General features: G+C 36.2%; 1 protein-coding gene across 6 annotated transcripts in view; it reads left to right on the plus strand.

Moving 5' to 3' along the window:
- Positions 1–21627, plus strand: part of LOC149310039 (extended synaptotagmin-2-like) — an 84857-nt gene that overhangs the window by 46184 nt on the left and 17046 nt on the right. For 3 of the 6 annotated variants that reach the window (XM_089533547.1, XM_089533551.1, XM_089533552.1), the window contains exons 8-15: positions 6863–6983; positions 7977–8153; positions 9195–9277; positions 10313–10361; positions 11015–11104; positions 12278–12373; positions 16333–16434; positions 20354–20416. In XM_089533547.1, the coding sequence (XP_089389673.1) occupies positions 6863–6983; positions 7977–8153; positions 9195–9277; positions 10313–10361; positions 11015–11104; positions 12278–12373; positions 16333–16434; positions 20354–20416 (781 nt within the window). The remainder of the gene's footprint in view (positions 1–6862; positions 6984–7976; positions 8154–9194; positions 9278–10312; positions 10362–11014; positions 11105–12277; positions 12374–16332; positions 16435–20353; positions 20417–21627) is intronic. The other 3 variants (XM_089533548.1, XM_089533549.1, XM_089533550.1) reach the window with 3 other exon arrangements.

The raw sequence follows: 21627 nt of genomic DNA on the forward strand, positions 1-21627 counted from the left end.
TTGACCAGTATTAAAATCTCTTCACTGGCTGCCAATTACCTTCCAGGCACAATACAAGGCATTGGTTATTACCTTTAAAGCCCTACATGGGTCAGGCCCATGTTACTTGCGGGAACGCCTCTCCCTACACAATCCGCCCCACACTCTCAGAACATCAGGGAAGTATTTACTGGAACCCCATAGTACCAGGTTAATGACAACTTCCCACGAGGCGTTTATAGCAGCAATCCCAAAATTATGGAATAGCCTACTGGAAGAGATACATTGCATTACTACCTTACAGACCTTCAAGAAGGCACTCAAAACTGCTCTCTTCCAACGGGCTTATCCATTAGATTCTATATAGAAGTTGATGATAATATCCCACTCTTGACTGTGATCACTGACTACTGACAAATTGATTTTAGAGTACTAATAGGAATTGGTAAATTCAATATTAGTAATTTATTGATAGTATTAATATTTTGTACCATTTGTATTACCTTGTATTATTTTATTGTTGTAATCCCACCTTGATCTTTGGAGAGGTGGGAAATATACTGTAAATATAAATAATAATTATTATTATTATCATTATTATTTTGAATTTTGATCCTGCCCTCTGGGGTATTAGCTACTCCTCCTAATTTGATGTCATCTGCAAATTTGATAAGTATACCCCCAATTCTGTCATCCAAGTCATCAGACCCTGACCTCCAGTTCTCAAACCACTACCCCATGCTAGATGCACTGATACTGCAAATGTTGGTTAAATTCCCAGCTTTTATGTTCACTTGATCTCTCTGTGTGTAAGAAACTCAGAAAAGTGTAGATACAAACTCAATAGCATAATGCTATAATAATTTTGTACAGGAATGGCTGAGCAAAGCAGTACCTGGGTTGTGAATGTTCTTCTGGAAGGTACTAGGCTTATTACCTTTCGCAGAATATGTGGTTTTTATTTATTGTAGTCCACCTTTCAACTAAAAATAGCACTTAAGGTGACAACAACATCACTGACGTAAATTAAACTCTAAGACTGTTGAAATCATAATTAAAACAAGCAAGATAATAAAACTGTACACATAAATAAACATGATGACTTTTTGATTTTGATTTTCAGATGTGAAAAAAAAAGTGTTAGTGAAGACGAACCATACGTAATTATAGGCAATGAAGGCTGAGTTATGCTATGCTGTTCCTATTTCTGTTTTTTTGTAGAATCGGTAGCGTCTGTGGTAAATTGCTGTAGTGTAACAGCTGGAATAAAAAAAGTGTTGTTATGTGACAGGCTCCCAGTATTCTAATTATATTTGGCTTTCCCCTTTAAAGGGAAGAATGTAGTCATTCACGTTCTGCTGCAGTCAGGGAAGTCTCGTCTTGAGGTGGTGGTAAATATTTGACATTAACTTGTGGCATTCCACCCAGTAACATTTGCTCTGAAGTCATGAGCTTCCTCTCGGTTAATGCTATTTTTTCTCTTGGAGCTCATAATTTGAGGTAAATTTAATCTGAATCTATTATAGACATTAAACATTATTCCTGTTGCAATCCCCAAATGCAGTAATTGTTGTTGCCGTACAGATCATTAAAATGATGAGCTAATATTCTGGTGGAAGAAATAAATCTCACAACTTGTTATTGTTTCTTCTGAAATTCTTTGATGTGCTCTATTAGCCAACATATGTTTGCAGTATGAACCCTGGTTCCCCTTCCATTTCTGAACACATCTGAGGAAGTAAACTGAAGTCTACAAAAGGTCATGCTGCCAGTTTATTATTTCAGTTAGTCTCAAGGGTGCTACAAGATCTCTCTGTGTACTGATTCTATAGACTAACACAGCTATATCTTTAAATGGTTGTATGTTCTGTTGAGTCAGCAAATACTGTCCTTAAACTCAAACGTTTTCTGGCTTTTGTGAAAGCATTTTTCTTTTAGAGATATTTATTTTCTCAATCCCAGAAATCTTTGATTCAATTCATTGTAGCTGTTCCTTTTTAGGAAATTACAAATTAGTCCATATTAACTGTTTTACCAAGAAAACCTAGAAAAGCTTTATTGTAGTATCTTTCCCACTGTCAAGAATTCTTAGCTGTTTCAAACTAAATTTTAATTATACTGGCTAACTTGGTTTTAAGATGAAAGTTGGTCCACAGATACCAGTTTTTTTAAAGAAGTTTATTATATATATATATCAGTAAAGCTGAAGTAATATTTATATTCTTTTCATTTGAATAAAGTATAAAAACATCTAAAATGCAAGTGACTATAAGACTGCTTAGTGCAACATCAGGTACTACATAAGGCATTTATGTCTGTTGCTGAATCTTTATACAGTTCTGAGGACTTCCCATAGGAACTGGTTTGGCACCTGCCTTTTTCAGGACAGCAAAGGCAGGAATACATTTTTCTATAATAATTACAGACTGATAGACTGAGTCTCTCTTATCTGCAACTCCAAATTCTGAAATATTTCAAAATCCAAAGTCATTCTCATACAGTAGGTGGTTGAGATAATGACACCTTACTTTCTGATGGTTCAATGTACACAAAGTTTGCTTCATGCACAAAATTATTAAAAATACTACATGTAAAATTATCTTATTATTAAGTGTATAAGGTGTATGTGAAACATAAATGTATTTCATGTTTCGATTTAGGTCCTATCTCCAAGATACTTGATGTAAACACACATATCCCAAAATCCAAAAAAACCTCCATTATCCAAAACACTTCTGGTACTAAGCATTTCCCGTAAGGGAGATTCAGTCTGTAATTACATTGTATTCCAGCCATCCGCTATTGTAAGAACATCAGCTTTAGTTTAAACTTGGAAATAGCTCTGATTCAGAACTGGTTGAAATTAAGCTACAGCAAAGTTTATAGAGAAACAAAGGCTAGAACCCCTTTCCAAATAATGCAGACTAGCTCTCCTCTAGATAAACAATTTTACCACCCATGACATATGTGTTATTTGAACTGTATTGATATTAACAAGACTCAAATGTTTTCTCCTTAGCCTGGATCTTTGCCGCCATAGTTAAAATGAGTAATGCTACATTTTTGGAATTAAAGATTACGAAGGACCTAAATCTACCAATATTTGTGGCTCAGGGGAAGCATGCTTGTCATTGGCCTGTTACAGACTGCCAAAATAATGCTGCTTCGGGTCTCTTTGGAGGTATGCTATTTAAATGATGCATGGATCCTAAGAGTCCGGAGGTTGCGCCAAAGCCACACTCCATTCCTAAGCACTGGAGGGCAGCTTTGGTGCAGCTTCCAGATTCTTCGGATGCATGCATCATTTAAACAGCATACCTCCAAAGAGACCCGAAGCAGCTTTATTTTGGTAGTCTGTAACAGGCCAATATTGTCATACAATGAAGACGAGTGTCTTACAACAAATGAGATTTATGTATCTGTCCCACTAGCATTCTCACTTTCATTTTTCCAGTGTACTCTATTCACCATTCTTTTAATTCTCCCCAGTTGTGCTGAAATATGAATGAGTAATGTTTATATAAAGCTTATTATGCCTTGCCCTTAATTTTTAAACTTTTTTTATATACAAAATACCTCAGATAAAACATTTATACAAACATAGATGAAGATTACTTACAGTGTCCTTGTTCAGTATAATAAATTCATTTTGTAGAAATATTGTTTTCTTTGTCATAATAATAATAATAATAATAATAATATATTTATGTATTTGTATACCGCCTCTCCCATTTGAGGATTGAGGCAGGTAACAGCAAGGAAAATCTCAAATACAAAGCCACAAATAATAATAATAATAATAATAATAATAAGGAAGCAGTCCCCGAAAACCCCCATCCTTCTACCCTCCCTCCCATCAATACAAAATAATAACAATAAAAACATTTAACTGGAATAATATCAATTAAAACAGCTTGGCAAGAAGTGACAGCAATAAGAAGGGAATTGTCTTCCCTTCTTAACTACCTTCATTCTTAGACTTCAAATTTCTACAACACAAAGATTTTCCCCTTTTGTCCCTCAGATTATAATTGACACATTTCCTTATTTTAATATACTGTACTCATAATTATTTCCTTTTTTAAATGACCATGTATAACCATTTCTTTTTGCAGTAATTAATTATCAATTCCCACTCATTTTCCCTTTGTTTTGTCTTGTTTCTATTTAATCAATTACTTAATGTGTCTGATTCAGGCCTTGCTCTTCTTTTGAGGCACTGTTTCCATCTTGTGGTTGCTCAAGATAATGCTAGAATACATGTAAACAGTGGGACTTAATTTTTGCTTCCATTTTGGTTTCAGGTGGTAGAGAAATCTCATGTACACATAGGGCAAGGCTGGATACAGAAAGAAATGTTTTAAATTCAAATCTGACTTAACAAAGGAGATATTAGTTTCTGAATAAAGAAAGTATAATTAAGAATGTGTCAGGTTTCCTTCAAGTGGATTATTTGGTAGAGTGATAGACAAAGGGACACTTTTCTGTCAACTTACTTCTTTTTTTTGCATGCTTTGCACAGTTGCGGTTTTCCTTAATTTTCTTTTTTAAGAAATGCTATTGATTGCAGAAGTAATCCTATCAGAAATTTCAAAAAAGCAGATTTTATGACCAGAGATGAAATTTAGACCAGAGATAGGGGGAACTGAGATATAAATGAGGCACTATAATGAACTGATATGCCACTACAAACAGTAGTGGGGATGAGAAGGCCATATTTCTTTTTTCTTTTCTTTGCCAGTTGCATTTCAAGTAATGTTTCTTCTTCAAAAGCATTATATAGTCATGAATAAATATATGGAAATGGTGTCAAAAATGTACAGAATTTGAAGCTAATAAATTGAAATATATTTTAAATCTATTGAAGTTGCATTGAAAACAGTACAAAAAGATTTTAAGATGGCATGTTGTTTGCATTTCTGTCTATTTGTTATATGAAGTGAGATCTGCTGGGGAGGCTCTTCTCTTTGCCCCACCACCCTCACAGGTACTTCTATTGGGACTTCTCAGTGGCTGCCCCCAGGCTTTAGAACTCCCTTCCCAGAGATATTAGACTGGCACCCTTCCTATTTGCTTTTCTTGGACAAGTAAAGACTTTTTGACATGCGTTTGAAAGTCCATTTTATAAAGACTGTCTGACCTAAACAATGTGATGGATATTGCAAGTTGTGTTGTGGTGTGTGTGTGTGTGTATTTTTAATGGTTTTAATAAGCATATTTTTTCATTTACTGTCTTTTCAACTGTATTTTGTAAATGTTTTAACTATGCATTTTCGTAATTTATTGTAAGTTGCTTTAAGTCCCAAAGGAGAAAACAAAAGGATAGATATAAAATACCGTATTTTCTGGCTTATAAGGCGACTGGGTGTATAAAACGACCCCCAACTTTTCCAGTTAAAATATAGAGTTTGGGATATACTCACCATATAAGACTACCCCTCTTCCAACACACACCAAATAAAAAATTTTAAAAATCAGATTTGATTTCAATATGGTAATTTTAATTCAAATGCTTATGACATGCAGGTACTTAGCAGGAAAACCTGTTGCATACAAAGCCTGCTTGGACTGTTCAGCTCTCCCTCCCTGCCCAGCCCTCCCTGTCTTCAAGACTATCAGAGTGGTAGCTGATTTCATACGATCGCCGCATATGGCAGGAATGTGTCCGCGGCCATTTTTGAGCTCCCCCCACTATATGTGGTGACTGCAGATTCTCCAGTCCAGCTTGGAAGTTTCAGCACCTGCCCTGTAAGATGACATCCGGCGTATAAGACGACCCCCGACTTTTGAGAAGATTTTCCTGGGTTAAAAAGTAGACTTATACACCAGAAAATACAGTATAAATGATATGAGGTTTCAGTAACATGCTAACATAAAACAAACAAAAATCCACTACAGATAAGATAGCTTACTTAGAGATATAACAAATATCAAAGAGTTTTTTCAAAAGGAAAAGGCTTTCACAATGACACCAAACTTCGACATTTTTTCATCCATCTTGCCTAGAAATGCCAATTTGCTTAATATGCAAAGGGATCTTGTAGCACCTTTGAGGTGCTACAAGATCCCTTTGCATACTGATTTTCCAAACTAACACGGCTATGTCTTTGAATTCTACAGTTGGTTAGGTGAGTACAGTCGGCCCTCCTTATCCACGGATTTTTTTAATCAACGGATTCAAGCATCCACAGCTTGAAAATATTAAAAAATATATATACATTCCAAATAGCAAACCTTGATTTTCCATTTTATATAAGCGACACTATTTTGCTATGCCATTTTATTTAATAGGACTTTAACATCCATGGATTTTGTTATTCACTGGAGGCCCTGGAACCAAACCCCAGTGGATACTAGGGGCCCCACTGTACAGGCAGGTACCACCAAAATCCGAAGGTCAGTTTATATATGTCTATACAGTACTTGGATGAGAAAAAGCCAATGTATAACAGGAGCTGTAGGCTATGTTTCAGAAGAAGGAATTGGCAAAACCACTTCTGAATATTCTTTGCTTAAGAAAACATGTGAAATTCATGGGGTTGCCATAAGTTGAGAGGCAACTTGAAGGCACGTGTGCATACACACACATTGCCCTTAGGGGGAGATCATTGTCTGAGACAGGTCAGGCAAACATAAAGCTTTTTCTTCTCAGTACCTTGGTTCTTCTGAAAGAGTGGATGTGTTAGTGATGTACCTGAAACCCCATCATGCAGAAAAGTCATCATGAAATTAATCTGAGTTGAAATATTTCTATCCTACAAAATGTTAGAACTGTAAACTAGCATACTTTTTAGGGCAAACAATTGTTTATATAATAACAGTATGTAAAAACTATTGTTAATGGTGTCTAGAAATAAAGTTGCCCACATTTTCTCTCCAACAGTGGCTTATCAGACACTATAATACTAGATATAATATCCAATTATCTGGTGCTTCCAAATCGGATCACTGTTCCTCTTGTCAGTGAGGTACAGATTGCTCAGTTGCGGTTTCCTATACCAAAGGTAAGAATCTTAGCCTAATGTTCTGAAATAATACACTGTTCATTATTTCTGGAGTGTCTAATAATGTAGGTCAGTAATTCTTAAACTTTGGTCCTCCATATAGTTTGGACTTTAGATTCCAGAATTCCTGACAGTTGGCCAAACTTACCAAGGCTTCTGAAGTCCAAAACACTCAGAGGACTGAAGTTTGGGAAGCACTGATGTAGATGTAGAGATAGATGAATCCCATTTTGGGACAAAGGAGGGAGATAAATCCCATAAATAAATAAATAAATAAATAAATAAATAAATAAATAAATGATGTTGAACAAACTGATTAAGTAGAATAACTACTGGATGCTAGATAACAGTTCATTAGTTTTTCTTTTACGAAGTGTAAAAAGTGTAAATTAAAGTTCCTTTATTTGTCCCTCTTCTTTTTTTTCTTGTGTGATAGCATTTAATAGGTTGGAATCAGAACAGGATTCTTTACAACCCAGATATCAAGTAACTGAGAAGGACTCTCAATTTGTCCTGTTCATATGATTCTGGGCTTATGTATACAAAAGGACCATAGGTTTCTCAGTCACATTGCTCTAGATGAGTTTCTTTTTCTAGGCAAGTGGTTTCCAAACTTTCATCTTTCAGATTTTTTGGACTTCAGCTCCCAGAATTCCTGACTGCCAGCCAAGCTGGTTAGGGCTTCTGGGAGTTGAAGTCGAAAACACCTGGAGGACCAAAGTTTGGGCAACACTGTTCTAGGCTGAGCTTAGGAATCACTGATACATTGCATCCCATTTCCAGCCTATGTTATAAAGTCATGGCCTATGTTAAAAGTAAGCTATATTAATGATTATCCATACTTCAGTTTTTTCATACTTACCATAGACTTTATAGAGAATAGAGAAATGATAGAAATAATAGAAATGATAGAATGCTAGTATTAATTGCTATAGCTAGAAAGAATTGTTGTTGAACATTGTATAACTGTTACTGTTTTTTGCTTCTTCACAGGGTGTACTAAGAATACACTTCATTGAAGCTCAGGATCTTGAAGGAAAAGATACTTACTTAAAGGGAATCGTTAAGGGAAAATCTGATCCTTATGGAATCGTTCGTGTGGGTAATCAAATTTTCCAAAGCAAAGTCATCAAAGAAAATCTCAATCCAAAGTGGAATGAAGTTTATGAGGTAAAAGGTTTAAATGACTGATCAGTATTTGTATATTTGTCTAATTTCACTGATGGTAGAATTCAAAGATATAGCCATATTAGTCTGTAGAATTAGTACGTAGAGAGATCTTGTAGCACCTTTGAGACTGACTAAGCTCTGTCTACATACTAATTTCATTGAAGTAGTTCTAGAACCTGATTTCTCTTACATGGAGAAAATCCCAGGAGCCAGTAATGTGTAGTGGTTTGAGTGTTTAATTAGGATTCTAGAAGAGCAGGGTTTGAATCCCTGCTCAGCCATAAAATGCCCTGGGTGACCTTGGGCAAGTCACATTCTCTGCCTAAGAGGAAGGCAATGGCAAACCTGTCCAAGAATAAATCTTGCAGAGAAAGTCCTAGCATAGGGTTTCTTTAAGTTACATTCAACTTGAAGGGACATAACATTGACAAGCCAAGAGAATCTCAGTCTTGCATATATGACTTTTCTGGTTTTGGTGTCTGGATTTCTGTAGCCACCAGTATAGCAGGATCGTTTTAGATGCATTGCCAATCCACCATTTGGTGCTGCATAGATGATCCCTTCTAGATGTTGCCCCATATTCTGATTTCCTTTATGTTGTAATTTAGTAGCAGAGCATAATTTAATGTTATAGTCAAATCACAAAAATTGTGGCATGCCTTGTTTGGATATGTCTGTGGCTTGGTACTACATAAGAACTCTGGGAGGACATTTAGCATAGGACTTATGCTTATATCCTTAAAGCTTTTGCCTTTGAATCCAGCCATAGACAGAAGAGGTGCTCTGTGTGTATTTGCCTTGATTGGTGGGGTGATACAAAAGCCAGACATGTAGTTTGTCCTGTTTTACTTTAAAATGTTGTCCGAAATTATCGGTGTTTGAAGGTTAGAATATGCATTACAGCTACTTAAGTCATCCAGCACTTTTTCTTACTGGAAAATATGAGGGATTCTCTGAATGTTATTCGTGGCCCTTATAGATGTGGTGTTCTATATGATTCTTAACTGACCCTCTTGATCTTCTTAATTGTTGTATTTCCAGGCCTTAGTGTATGAGCACCCAGGACAGGAGTTGGAGATTGAGCTTTTTGATGAGGATCCAGACAAGGATGACTTTCTGGGAAGGTAAATAACAAATAAAAGATATTTTTATTATCAGCCCAACCGATGTGCTTAGTACACCTTTCTGATTTGTATTTTAATAGATACAGTTGCATGTTTCCAGCATTTAAGTCTTTTTAAAGTCCCAAATGTCTGTATTTTTGACTGTGTGTATGTTCTTTCAAGTTGACTATCAACGTATGGCAATGTCATGAATTTCATAGGGTTTTCTTAGGCAAAGCGTACTCAGAGGTGGTTTTGCCAATCCCTTCCTCTGAAATGTAGCCCATGGTACCTGGTATTCATTGGCAGTCTGTCATCCAAGTATTAAACAGGGTTGACCCTGCTTACCTTTCAAGAACAAATAGGATCTGCTGCCTTTAGATTATTTAGACTACTTGTATTAGTGTGCTACTATCAAAATCCCTTTTCTATGATTGAAATAGAAAAAATATATTTAAAAAGACATAAAAATAGCTGACATCACCAATAAAGTCTCATTGCACTGTGGATATCTAAAAAAAATTCTGGGCCTTTTGTGCATGGTATTTTTTTAACATTTGTATATCTCTTGGAAAGAAAAAAAGGGGGAAATTGATTACAATACTGTAGAAGTAATCTTGCCTGCTTTTTTAATATGATATATTTAGCCTTAACTATCTCATATTCTTGAGGAAGGAATAACCATTGAGAAAAGTTCATCTGTGCCCTCTTGAAAGCCATGCTTTGGTATTTCCTTCTAGAAATCATTTTATCCCAATTGAAGGGCCTAGTTTCCATAATGTCCGTAACAACTGCAAATGCTACTCTTATTTACATCTTTTAATGGACAGTTACTCTGTCATCTATTTTCAACAATTCCCTTTTCTCTGAATGGCTTCCTACTCAACTAGAATTCAGATGCTTTTTTCTTCATTCTTTATTGGAAGGAAAGCAAAATATGAATACAGAGCTCGTGATTTTATTTTTAAATGCTTCATTCTCTCCTCTTGCACAACTCCAGCTTTACATTCTATAAAGAGAGATTTATTCTTCTAATGCATTGTGTTCTATTTCCAGTCTAATGATAGACTTAACTGAAGTTGAAAAGGAGCGCTACTTAGATGAGGTGAGTCTTCACGTGTTCAATTTGGGGAGGGGTGACTGAAAGACTGATATTCTAACAGTGTCCAGCCTTACCTCCGAATCAAACTTTGGCTTAATCACACATGAGGTACATGTTGTGATGGCTTAGCTGAATTTGCATACCAAGGTGCCAGGGTTTTTTTTTTTAATTGCAGATTTGGCATATGGATTAGCATTTATAATAGAAAGTAAGTGTTTATCATTGTCTTTCTTGGGCCCTAATGTATTATGGGGCAAAATATTATACTGCTGAAATACTTACTGTAATATATATGATTACAGTATGTTAAACTGGCTAATATTAAGTAATCCTGCCAGATGACTGACTGGTTAGAACCAAGCAGATAGAGTGTGTTGAAGTAAACATTGGAAGTATTCTGTTATTTTTAAAATGGGCCATCATAATATTAATTTTACTACAGTTTTAGAGCATGATTAAATTCAAGGAATAAGTAGAGACAGTGCTACTGTTTTAGAAATAGCATAGCTGTCTTGTGCCAATTACACAGTGTTAATGTTATGTCAGTGTATCTTCCAAAAAGTACTATCAGTATCTCAAGGTAAGTATAATGGAATATGTTGCTTTATTAGGGAATGGCCTTGCTTCTTACCACAGTTTATTGACTTCACTTCCAGTGGTTTACTTTGGATGAAGTCTCCAAAGGAAGATTGCATTTAAAACTCGAATGGCTCACATTGATGCCTAATGCAGAGAATCTTGACCAGGTATGTATGATATTATGTCCTTGCAGTTTTAAATAATGCAGGGATCCCTGAATGTAGTTAAAAATGAAGATCTACACATCCACACGCACATGCACCACCTCTAATTTTCTTTCAAAAGAATGAGGAATAGTAATCAAGATTTGCTGGGGTGTAAATAATCAGAAATTGACCAAATTATTATTATTATTATAGTTTATTTTTATAGAGCTGTAAATGTACACAGCACTGTACATACAAATGATCAAATCAATAAAAATGAAACCTGCCAATGGCGTACAATCTACAAAATACGTATAAAACAATAGGTAATAATATAAGATATAATTGGTTAAAATAAGCAGGCAACAATTAAAAAAATCAACATCAACTATCCAATCAAATATCAGATAAATAATCACACAGTGCCTGGAATGCTTCCCTGAACAGGACAGTCTTCAACTCATATTTAAAAGTGGTTAAAAAAGTGATGTCTCTTGTTTGTGGGGGAAGAAGGTTTCAGGAGTGAAGAGCAGCAGGTGAGAAGGGATGAATCTGGGATGGGGCAGTGGAGATCCTAGGCTGAACAGTAAACCTTGACTACTAGAACGGAAGGTACAAGTGGGAATGTACGGAGAAAGAAGTTCAGATAAATACAGAGGGACCAACTTATGCAGGGCTTTAAAGGTCAACAACAGAAGCTTATAGTGAATACGGAAGGGAAAGGGGAGCCAGTGAAGGAATGATAATAAAGGAGAAGCATGGTCAGAGTGGCGAGTGGATGTAATGATGGTGCCGCTGAATGCTGAATGGAAATTAAAGGATGAAGACCAAACAGTTCATTTAGAATGTCTAGAGGAATGCTGCTCGCTTGGGCAGCAATGCACATAACAGAAAGTGGGAGAGTCACAGCTCCATGTTCCTTTGTTATGGTAAGGACATGCAAGGAAGAGAAAATGTCTCTTTGAGAGAAATTCTGTATCATAGAATTTCATTTGAATTTAGTCTTGGGTTCACTCAAATCAAAAATGTAATTTTTAGAGAAGTGTTTTCTTCTTTGTACATGTATGATATTATTTTGAATTCACTTTTATTTATTATATAGTTACTTTGCATATTGTAATTTGTTTCAGTTTTACTTAGAAGTAACGTGGAAAATAATACATAAATGGAAAAGAGTTTCTTTTCTAATCTTAGGTGCTAAAAAGCATAAGAGCTGATAAAGACCAAGCTAATGATGGACTTTCCTCAGCATTACTTATTCTTTATTTGGATTCAGCAAGAAACCTACCAGTAAGTCTTGTGGTACTGATATGTTTATTGAGTGATTCTTCATATTTTTCTGTTACTCATTGCTTACTACTATGCCACTTTGCTTCACTAACCCACATTATGCCATATTTTAATTACATGTTCATGTGCATTTTGCAATGTTAGCATCTTTTTTGTAGTAAATATAAATTGTGCTTGAACTAATTTTGAAGAGCCTAATCAAATTTCCAGGATGATATGTTTTTAATTTTCAAAAATATTATCTTGTATTTTGTATCTTAAAACAGTGGTAAGAATAATCTTTTAAAACAGAAGTGGGCAGTACCTCAGACCAACTTCAGATCAATGTATCTTTACTCAGATTCAGAAATAGATAATTTTGGAGCTTACATTTGTGAGTATCTAAGCAAAGAGGGGGAGTGGGAACCTGTGACCCTCCAGATGTTACAACTGTCATTCACTATAATTCTCAACTTCCATAGCTAGTGATGATAGGAATCCCAAAGCATCTTAAGGGCCATCCCCTTTCTGAAGCTAGGGCTGCAGCCCCATGTACATTTACTTGAATAATTCTCATTAGCTTGGATCCTAATTTGTTTGCGTGTAAACTGTACTCATTGACTTGGATCCTTTATTTATTTATTTATTTATTTATTTATTTATTTATTTGCATGGAGGGTGTAATGACCCTGCAAGACAACAGGGGCCAGGAGATACCCTCCGGTTTGCCCTGTGCAACACTCTGGCCGTCTTCTCCGCCCTGGTTTCAAGAGGAAGAACCAAGCTTGATAGGCCCAGACATAAAAATGTAGTACAGTACAGTAGTTCCAATTCCAGCTGTTGCCATACCCAGCTCTCTAACCTCTTTCAAAATAACTGAAAACATGATGCAACTGGCTAGACATTCCCTGACGTCCCTAGAATTCTTTCCTGGGATTCCTTCCTTCTCTCTGACCTGGAGCAGTTAGCTGCATGCTTCCACCACATGGCCCCCTCTCCTCCTCCTTCCCAAACGCCTGTCCTTTCCCTCGTTCTCACCTTCCATTGCCTAATGAAACCATGTAGATGACAGAGTCAATCCAGTCTCTCCCGCATGATCCATTGCTTAGATCTCCTGAATTAACCCTTCCTGTCACCTGGCCCCAGTGGCCTTCCAGGGCCATTACAGAGGGGTACACTTTCCCAAGCTCTATAGGGGTCCTGGGTGGGCTGTAGCCCCATTTTACTATAAGGAAAAAAAATGAATATTTTTAGGTCATATCTGAGGATGTTGTTGTTACTATTGTTATTATTATTGCCATTGTCTATACCCCACCTTTTCCCCAAAACTGGGAATCAGGGTGGCTTATAAAAACCTGTCTCCTCATATCTATGTAACTGTTGTCCAGATTTTGTGAGATGTGGTGGAACAAATCAAAAGTAGTGAATAGTAGAAAAATATTTCCCTCTGTTTCTCAGTCAAACAAATCGGGTTTACCTGAACAAATACACTGACCCTTATAGGAGGGCTTTAGCCTGGGGCAAAAACAAGTGGCTAAAGTAGGTAAAGACCAGCATTAAGTAGTTTGAGTTGGCCATCGTTTAGTGTCCATTGCTTCTGAAAGGTGTAAACTTTTTCATAACTGTAAATCATGGTAACAAGACTGCTGTGAATTTGATCTCCAAGCCACTGTAAACTTTCTTATTGGAATGGAGCCATATTCCACAATATCACTCAATTCTTTTGTGTATATACATGAAATTACACACATGTGACATAAGCTATAATTCTGTCTTACTATTTTTGTTTAATAGTTGTATTGGTTGGTTGGGGGTTCTGTTTTGGGGTTTCTTTGTGTGTTTGCTTTGTTTTGTTTGTAAAATTCCACACTTCTGTACAGATCTCCTGCCAGGTTTTTTAATTGCATATTTGGCATATGGATTTGTACATCTTTGGATTGAGGCTAGATGCAGAGTGCCAGTTTGTAATTCCACTGATACAGGGTGCAGTCCCACTGTTCCTTTAAGAGGGGTGAATAGAGAAATTTGCAACTAGCAAGGAATTATTTTTAAGAATGATTTACCTTAAGCTTAAAATTGTTGCAATATGTGGGGTGGCTGTCTTCCAGCATGTTTGTACTAGACATACAATTTATCTCTTTACCTTTGCCTTTATGGAAGAAAAAATCCATAAAAAGAGTGTGGATTAGAAGGGAAACAAGACAGAATATTGCATTTACAAGCTAATGTTGCCTTCTTGGATGAAGGTTGTATTCGAAGACCCCAAATTTATCTTTGTTTTGTTTTTAATCACATTACTTTCTACTTGTGCTGGGTAGTTGGGAGTTGTATCCTCCTGTAATAGGCAACCTTACATGCTATGTTGTTTCCTCATGCATCTAATAGAAAATAGACATCTTCAGATTGTTAGGTTTGGTTAGAAAGGGCTGTTTCTTCCTGATTCCGTTGACATCCGCCTTTTGCAGAGCAAATATATTTCTGTAAGCAACTTAAGGACATCTAATTTCCTGTTGTTAGAAAGACAGAATTACAGAAATCTAGTATAGTTTGCTCATGTGTGATGATGATTTCAATAAAGTATAATAAGAGGACTTTGGCCATTTTAAAGCATACACCTTTCACTGTACTATCTGTGCAGCTGTTCCAACTGCACCTTGTAAAGTTGCTATGTAGTAAATTTTAAAATGGAAATAACTTGTTGCAGTCCATGGGTAAAATACTATTTTCTTGGTGTATATTCAAGATGGGCCAGTGAATAGTTAGATTAATGACATTAAAAAGAAAGACAATTGGGGTTATAAACATTTTACATTCCCTTTCTGTTACAACTTTTACAATTAAAATAAAATTACAGAAGGTACTTGAAACCTTTCAGTAATGTAGTTAGTTGGGGCAATCTGTCCTAACCCTGTCTGTGCTTTAATATCTTCTTCTTAGTTCCTTTTCCAAGGGACTACAATTATAGTGCCATGATTCCACTTTAACTGCCAGTTCTATGGAATCCTGTGATTTGGAATTTGGCAGGAGTTTTTAGAATACTCTTCCAAAGAGCTCTAGCATCTCACCAGACAACAGACTCCAGGATTCCATAGGATGCAGCCATGGCAGTGCTATAATTGTGCGGTGTGAATTGGTCCCACGTGCCTCCTTTATCAGTAGTACTTAATGTAACAGGAAAGAGGAGGGCTTTCTCAGTAGTGATGTTCCAGGTATGGAGTATCCTCCCTAAAGATGTTGTGTTTTCTGTTCCACATGACAACATATTCACCCACCTATTTTAATTATAGGATTTAATAGTGGTGGATTTTGTCTCATTGTATTTGTACAAAGGCAGCAGTTTTAAAAAATCAAACTAGGAGTGCAAATGTGTCATTATATAGCACCTTATTTAAATAAACTTTACACATTGCCTTTGAACTTGCTTAAGTAGTGGGGACATGTTTGTTATGTGGAAACCTTTGTCATTTAAAGGGCTCCAGTCAGATGTTTAAGGTATTAAGGGAGGGAAAGCAACTGTGAAGTTTTCTGGAAAGACAAGGATTTTTTTCCTACTCTGCCCAGAGGCTCTCTGGATCTGTTCAACAGAGTTGGATCAGCGATGTATATAGATGCATCTAATCTGACTAATTTTAAACATGGTCAAATGGCAAGTTGATGGTGCAAGGATTGCTTGAGATGTGTGATGGAAAGATTATTAAAGCTATAATAATGGATATGTCAGTAAAAGGTTAAATGTTTTTACTGTTCGAATGGTGTTGTGAAATATTCAAACAACTGAGGAAACAAACTGCCTTGCAATAATAATGAGAAGAAATGAAAAGCGCTGTCATATTTACCATTTGTGTATGTGTGCACGTTAGTAATTTCAGACTCCTTCAACTGTTTTCCTGACCTGTGCTAATGGTAAAGCTGCTTGTAGATTCTTGCTACTCCAATCCCATCATTCTCTGCTTTCTCCTTCCATTTCCATTTTCCCAAAGAGTATCTACGAGGGAAACTTTGGGTGTGGATACTTAAAAGAGAGGAGAGCTTCGGGACTAGTCTTTTGTGAAAATACTACCTCACTCTATAGAGCACTATTTGTGAGTTCTTGTGTGTTACATGTGTATTATATTTCCCATTTTTTTAACCTTCCAGAGTGGTTTGGTGCTACTAAACTCACTTAGTTTTAATAGCGGAATGGTGAAGCATGCATTTATTGTTTATGTGCATGATTTTAAAAGTGTGCATTCTTATACTTTTACTGGATTTTCAAATTATATTTTCAGCATAGGTTATTAGGTAAGTTTGTGAGTTTCAAATTAGCCTTCCAAAGGCTGGCATGTTTGTCCAGTAATCTGTGTGACTCACTAGAAAAAAATTAACGCTGAAATCTGCTTGCAGAGAAATGAAAATGTCATGAATTATAAAAGTCAACCTCTGTTGTGATTCTGTTGGAAATTAAGTTTAAATATTTTGTGTGATGTATGTGAGGTCTGGAATCTCCTTCATTTGGTTCAAGTTGCACAACTAAAACTTTTAAAAGATATTCTGTGAAAACGTACAACTTCCTAACTGGCCTTTAGTCATTAAGAAATGGCAGATATTTCCACCAGTTGAGAAATAATAACTTCCATTTTGGGAACCCCAGAAAATTAAACGTGGTTTGACAGTTGATTGTCTGATGGGCTTTCCTGGGAAAATAGGAAATGTTCTTGTATTTGGTTTGTTTTAAACTGGTTTTTAAATTTATTTATGACTGTATGAGTATATACTGTACAAATTCATGTATAAGCCTAGAAATTTTAGTCAAAAAATGACCCCAAAAACTTAAGTCGACTTATCCATAGGTCACTGTAAGTACTGTACTTTAACTCTTATTAAAAAAAAAGGAGCCATCCCCTGGTGAAAGGTAAGAGCATAAACGGTCCTGGAAACACTGACACCCTCCCCGCCACCTCTCATCCATCTATTCTTTTAGGGTGAACACAAACAGTTATTCCTGCTGAAATTTTGTAAGTTCTTTGGCATTTGGCAGAAACACGAGAGACACTGTAGACTGGGTCAGCCAGAAAAATCACCAGTAGCAGAACACGTTATAAACCATCCTGGGCATAAAATGCTGTTTGAAAACACTGAAATTCTGGACCATGCCAACAACTGTCAGGTCAGAATGCACAGGGAAGCCGTTGAAATCCATAAACATCTGGACAACTTCAACAGGAAAGAAGAAACACTTAAAGTAAACAAAGTTTGGCTAGCAGTCCTAAAAACCACCAAAGTCAAGACCCAGCAAATGCAAATGAAAACTACCCAGGGTGAGGGGGGTTTCCCAGCAGACATGGATCACTATTTAAATAGACACCCTGAGGCCTTGCCATTCAACAACAAAACAATACACAGATTAGCATGCAAATCATTTCCTCTCAACCCACAATATCTATACCCCATTTTCTCCCATGCCAGCATTCTCTGAAGTTGCCAGCCACAGTTGCTGGTGGAATGTCAGGAAAAAACTCTTTTAGGACATGGCCTCATAGGCTGAAAAACCCACAAAAAACTATGTTTTCAGTAGCCTTATCCTTTAGATCCTTGGTTACACGCCTCTTAGTTTTACCCTCAACTTAACCACCGGTCATATCCAAATCCATAATTTAAACAACAAAACCTGCCCTCAATTTAAACATGAGGTCGACTTATATTCACACATACATGGTAAGCTACCTACATAAGCTATCCTGGCAAGACTGTAGTTTTGATAGGTAGCAATGGACTGCAATAAATAAAGTTCACAAATGACTTACTTTGCCACTTTAATTTTTAAAAAAGGCCCACATACGCATCCATAATTTGAAAGGTTAATAAAAAATTATCATTATTAAGACTGGCCCAGGTACACGTAATATTTTATTATCATAAAACCAAGAGAGTAAACACACATGAATTTTTATACTTTGGAAAACTGTCAGTAGTTTTTGCATTTATTGGCTTTATAATAAGCAGTAATCTATCTTTTGGGGGACCTTTCCCTTTGGTACTGATTCCTGTTTTTAGAAGTCTTTGTGAGTATAGACAGGTAAAACTATTTGGTTTATAACAGGAAATTCTTGAACATTGATTTTCTTCCTAGTCTGTAGGAACCCACTTTTGTCTGGGACCACTATCTTTCTTCATTTTATCTCAAGTGATTTTCTTGTAAAATTTGCATGCCCAAATTTGTTTTTGATCTAGAATGGTGATGATTGTATGTGGTTATGGGGAAATCACATATGGGAGGAGAGTATACATAATCTCATATATTATTACCCATCTCTAATCTGTGGTTCAATGTACTGTCAGAATTGTTTCACACTGCGATTAATGTCATTTCTTATATATATCAGAATTGAAAATTGCAAAATCATTTTACAAGCAACTTGATCCAAATTAAAGTGGAGCTCATTTTTTTATTTTAGAAGCATCTTACCCCTTTTTATTTCTTTTAATTTAAAGATTCCTTAGCAGACATTACAGTTTACTTGCCTGAAAACAGCATGCAAATTGCAATCCCCTCTACTGTCAATTAATTTATTCTGATATTTCTGTCTTGTCTTGATCTAAAGCAGTTGTAGTACTCATTCTGAATTGGAAATGTTTTTTAAGATAATCTGAAGTGAAGTTTCAGCATGATCATGAACTTTAGCACACATTCATGACACTTGAACTTCTGCAAATAAAACAAAAGCTAGCAAGAATGGAAAAGTTCATTTCCAGAAACGATGCAGTAGAAAAGAAAGGTAGATTATCTCTATTCTAGGCAGATGTAATTTTAATGCAAGTCATTAAAGCTTTGTAGGCAGTCTTTCTGTTTCAGTGGTGCTCAGGTGTACTGCACCTGATTCTTGAGATATTTAGTCTGTTTGCAGATGACATGGGTGTTGCATGGGTGTTGCAAGGGTACAACTTGTTTAAATTTTCCTTCTGTTTTGATAGGAAATTCTCCCTAGAAAAAGAACACAGTCAAATTGACTAGAAAGTGTGGACTCATTCTTTGTAGAGGAATGCTACATTCTTGGATGTGACTCCTGATTTATTAATGACATTTTAAGAAGCTAAATTTACAGATAATGCCAGCACATCCATTGTCTTCATATAACAGTCAAGAAATATTCCAACTCTATACACCTCACATCTGTAGGCTTCTGATCAGTTTTCTGCATGACGTCCTTTTTCACCCAAATTCATGCTATACCTTAAAACAATACAGATACAGTCAGATAGGATTGGCAGCAAAATCTTCATTAGAGATTATTTAAAAATGGAAAATGTAGTTAAATTTTTGATCTTTTGGCTAATAAAATAATTAAACTTACTCTTTGTGTTTTGGGTTATAGCATGAGTGCATAGCTGTGCATATTCTGTTTCTGAATAATCCTAATACAGTGGTATTTTAAAACAGAATTTGGCTGTTAAAGCATGTTCTGTTTCAAAACCCCTGGAGGAAAATGGCACAGTGAACACCTGCTTTCTTTATTTTAGAAAACCTAATTCCTGAAACACAGCTCATTGCCAACAGCTGGCATCATTGCAATTTTGCCTTGATGGTTTAGTAGCTTGTCCAGGTCACTTTTCAGGATGGTTCCTTTATTTACTGAAAATAAAATGTGGAAGTGTTCATAGAAATGATCAGAGGGATGGCTAATTTTCTTTTAAATCCACTGATATCTCCAAATCACACAAGAAATGTATGTTGCATTGCACTGGTTGGAAAAAAGGTTTGCTGTAATAAGAATTCCAAAGGAGAAAAATCTTAGCACTACTGCAAAAACAGTGTTTGAAATTATCATACTGGAACTAAAAATGGAATGAGAACAAAAAGCTGTGTCAGATTTTTTTGAAATGGTTTCTTAAGTTATTTTTCTTTTGTTCTGAGAATGTATGTTTGGTCTCCTGCTGTTGTCCCGTCCTTAATTAACCAAGTGGAACTGCTTCATTGCATGTCTTATTAACCCTTTGTATGTTCATTTTCTTCTGATTTAAAAGCATAATCCATTAGATTATAATCCAGAAGCCTTGAAGAAGTCTGCTGTTCAGAAAGCTCTAAAGGTAAAAGTAATATACCATAGCTTTCCATGTAAGATCATGCCATTCAGTGGAGACATCTGGTTGCCTGTGCTGGACAGACCTTCTGGTGTGTTTGTACCAAAGGAGATAATGCTACCAAGAACGAAAGACAGAGTGATGTTTAGTTTGTCTGTGAGAGGGGTTTGAAAATCAGGTCACTTATTCCACTGTATACATTAAAAATGTATAAAGCAGGGGTGGACAACTCTGTGAATTCAGGGGCATTTTCTATCCCCAAGACCATGCAGGGATTGCATCAGCCTCTCCAAATAAAACCATAAGTGACCACTTTTGGTTTTACAAAAACAAAACAAAAAGGAGCTGTTTTTGTTATTGTTGCTCAGTGGAGGCTTTAAAGACATCAGAAATAGCATTGGATATGTGCAGCATGTGGCCAAATGAGCCACATGATTTTTACTATGGTGTACAGTCTCCTCTCCTAATGCATGGATCTGAGATCTGCACGCTTGAATATATGCAGAGGGGCGACCTCTGCTATTTGCAGTGGTGCGCACACCTTGCCACGCGCACAGGGGCATGCTCCATTCAAGCCTATGGGGCTTGAATAAGTGCAAGCCTTCGTTTTCACGGGTGGGGAACGGAGGGCCAACTGTACAGTCTTTCTGTACAGTATTTCAGAAAGTATTAAGAACAAAGCTGACACCTAAGATAAAATAATTCAGCTGTGAATTATACTGTATTCCAGGGATCAAAGCAAATTATCTGTCCCTTTTTCTAAAGTACAGTATTATTGAACTTTAGATATAATGACCTAAACTGAGTTGCTCATTTCAACTAGTGCAGATTCACTGAAACAGCTGTAGATCACATTGCTACAGAGGGTTTTCTCTAGTTGGATCTAATGATTGGATTTAGGCCAGTGGACTTATTAGGCCAGTAGCATGATCTAGAGCATGTTTTTATTCAAGTTCATGGTGCCTTTCTATAGCTTGATCCAGAAGTGTGCCAAATACGTTAGCAATAATTTAGCAGATAATTTGCCAGACTTGGACCTCATTCACACTACAGAAATAAACCTGTATCGAACTGGTTTATTTTCATGAAGTTCACACTCACATTTTATTGAAGCATTCCAATATAAAAAAGAGAGAGTAGTGTAGGAAAAACCTGTGTCAGGTGAGAAATAAGAACAACTAGTGTTCTGAAAATAAATCATAAGGCCAAACCATAAA

Source organism: Sceloporus occidentalis, unplaced genomic scaffold, assembly GCF_023333645.1.
Source record: "Sceloporus occidentalis isolate IW3139 unplaced genomic scaffold, rSceOcc1.0.p SCAF_7, whole genome shotgun sequence".
In the NCBI taxonomy this organism is placed as follows: Eukaryota; Metazoa; Chordata; class Lepidosauria; order Squamata; family Phrynosomatidae; genus Sceloporus; species Sceloporus occidentalis.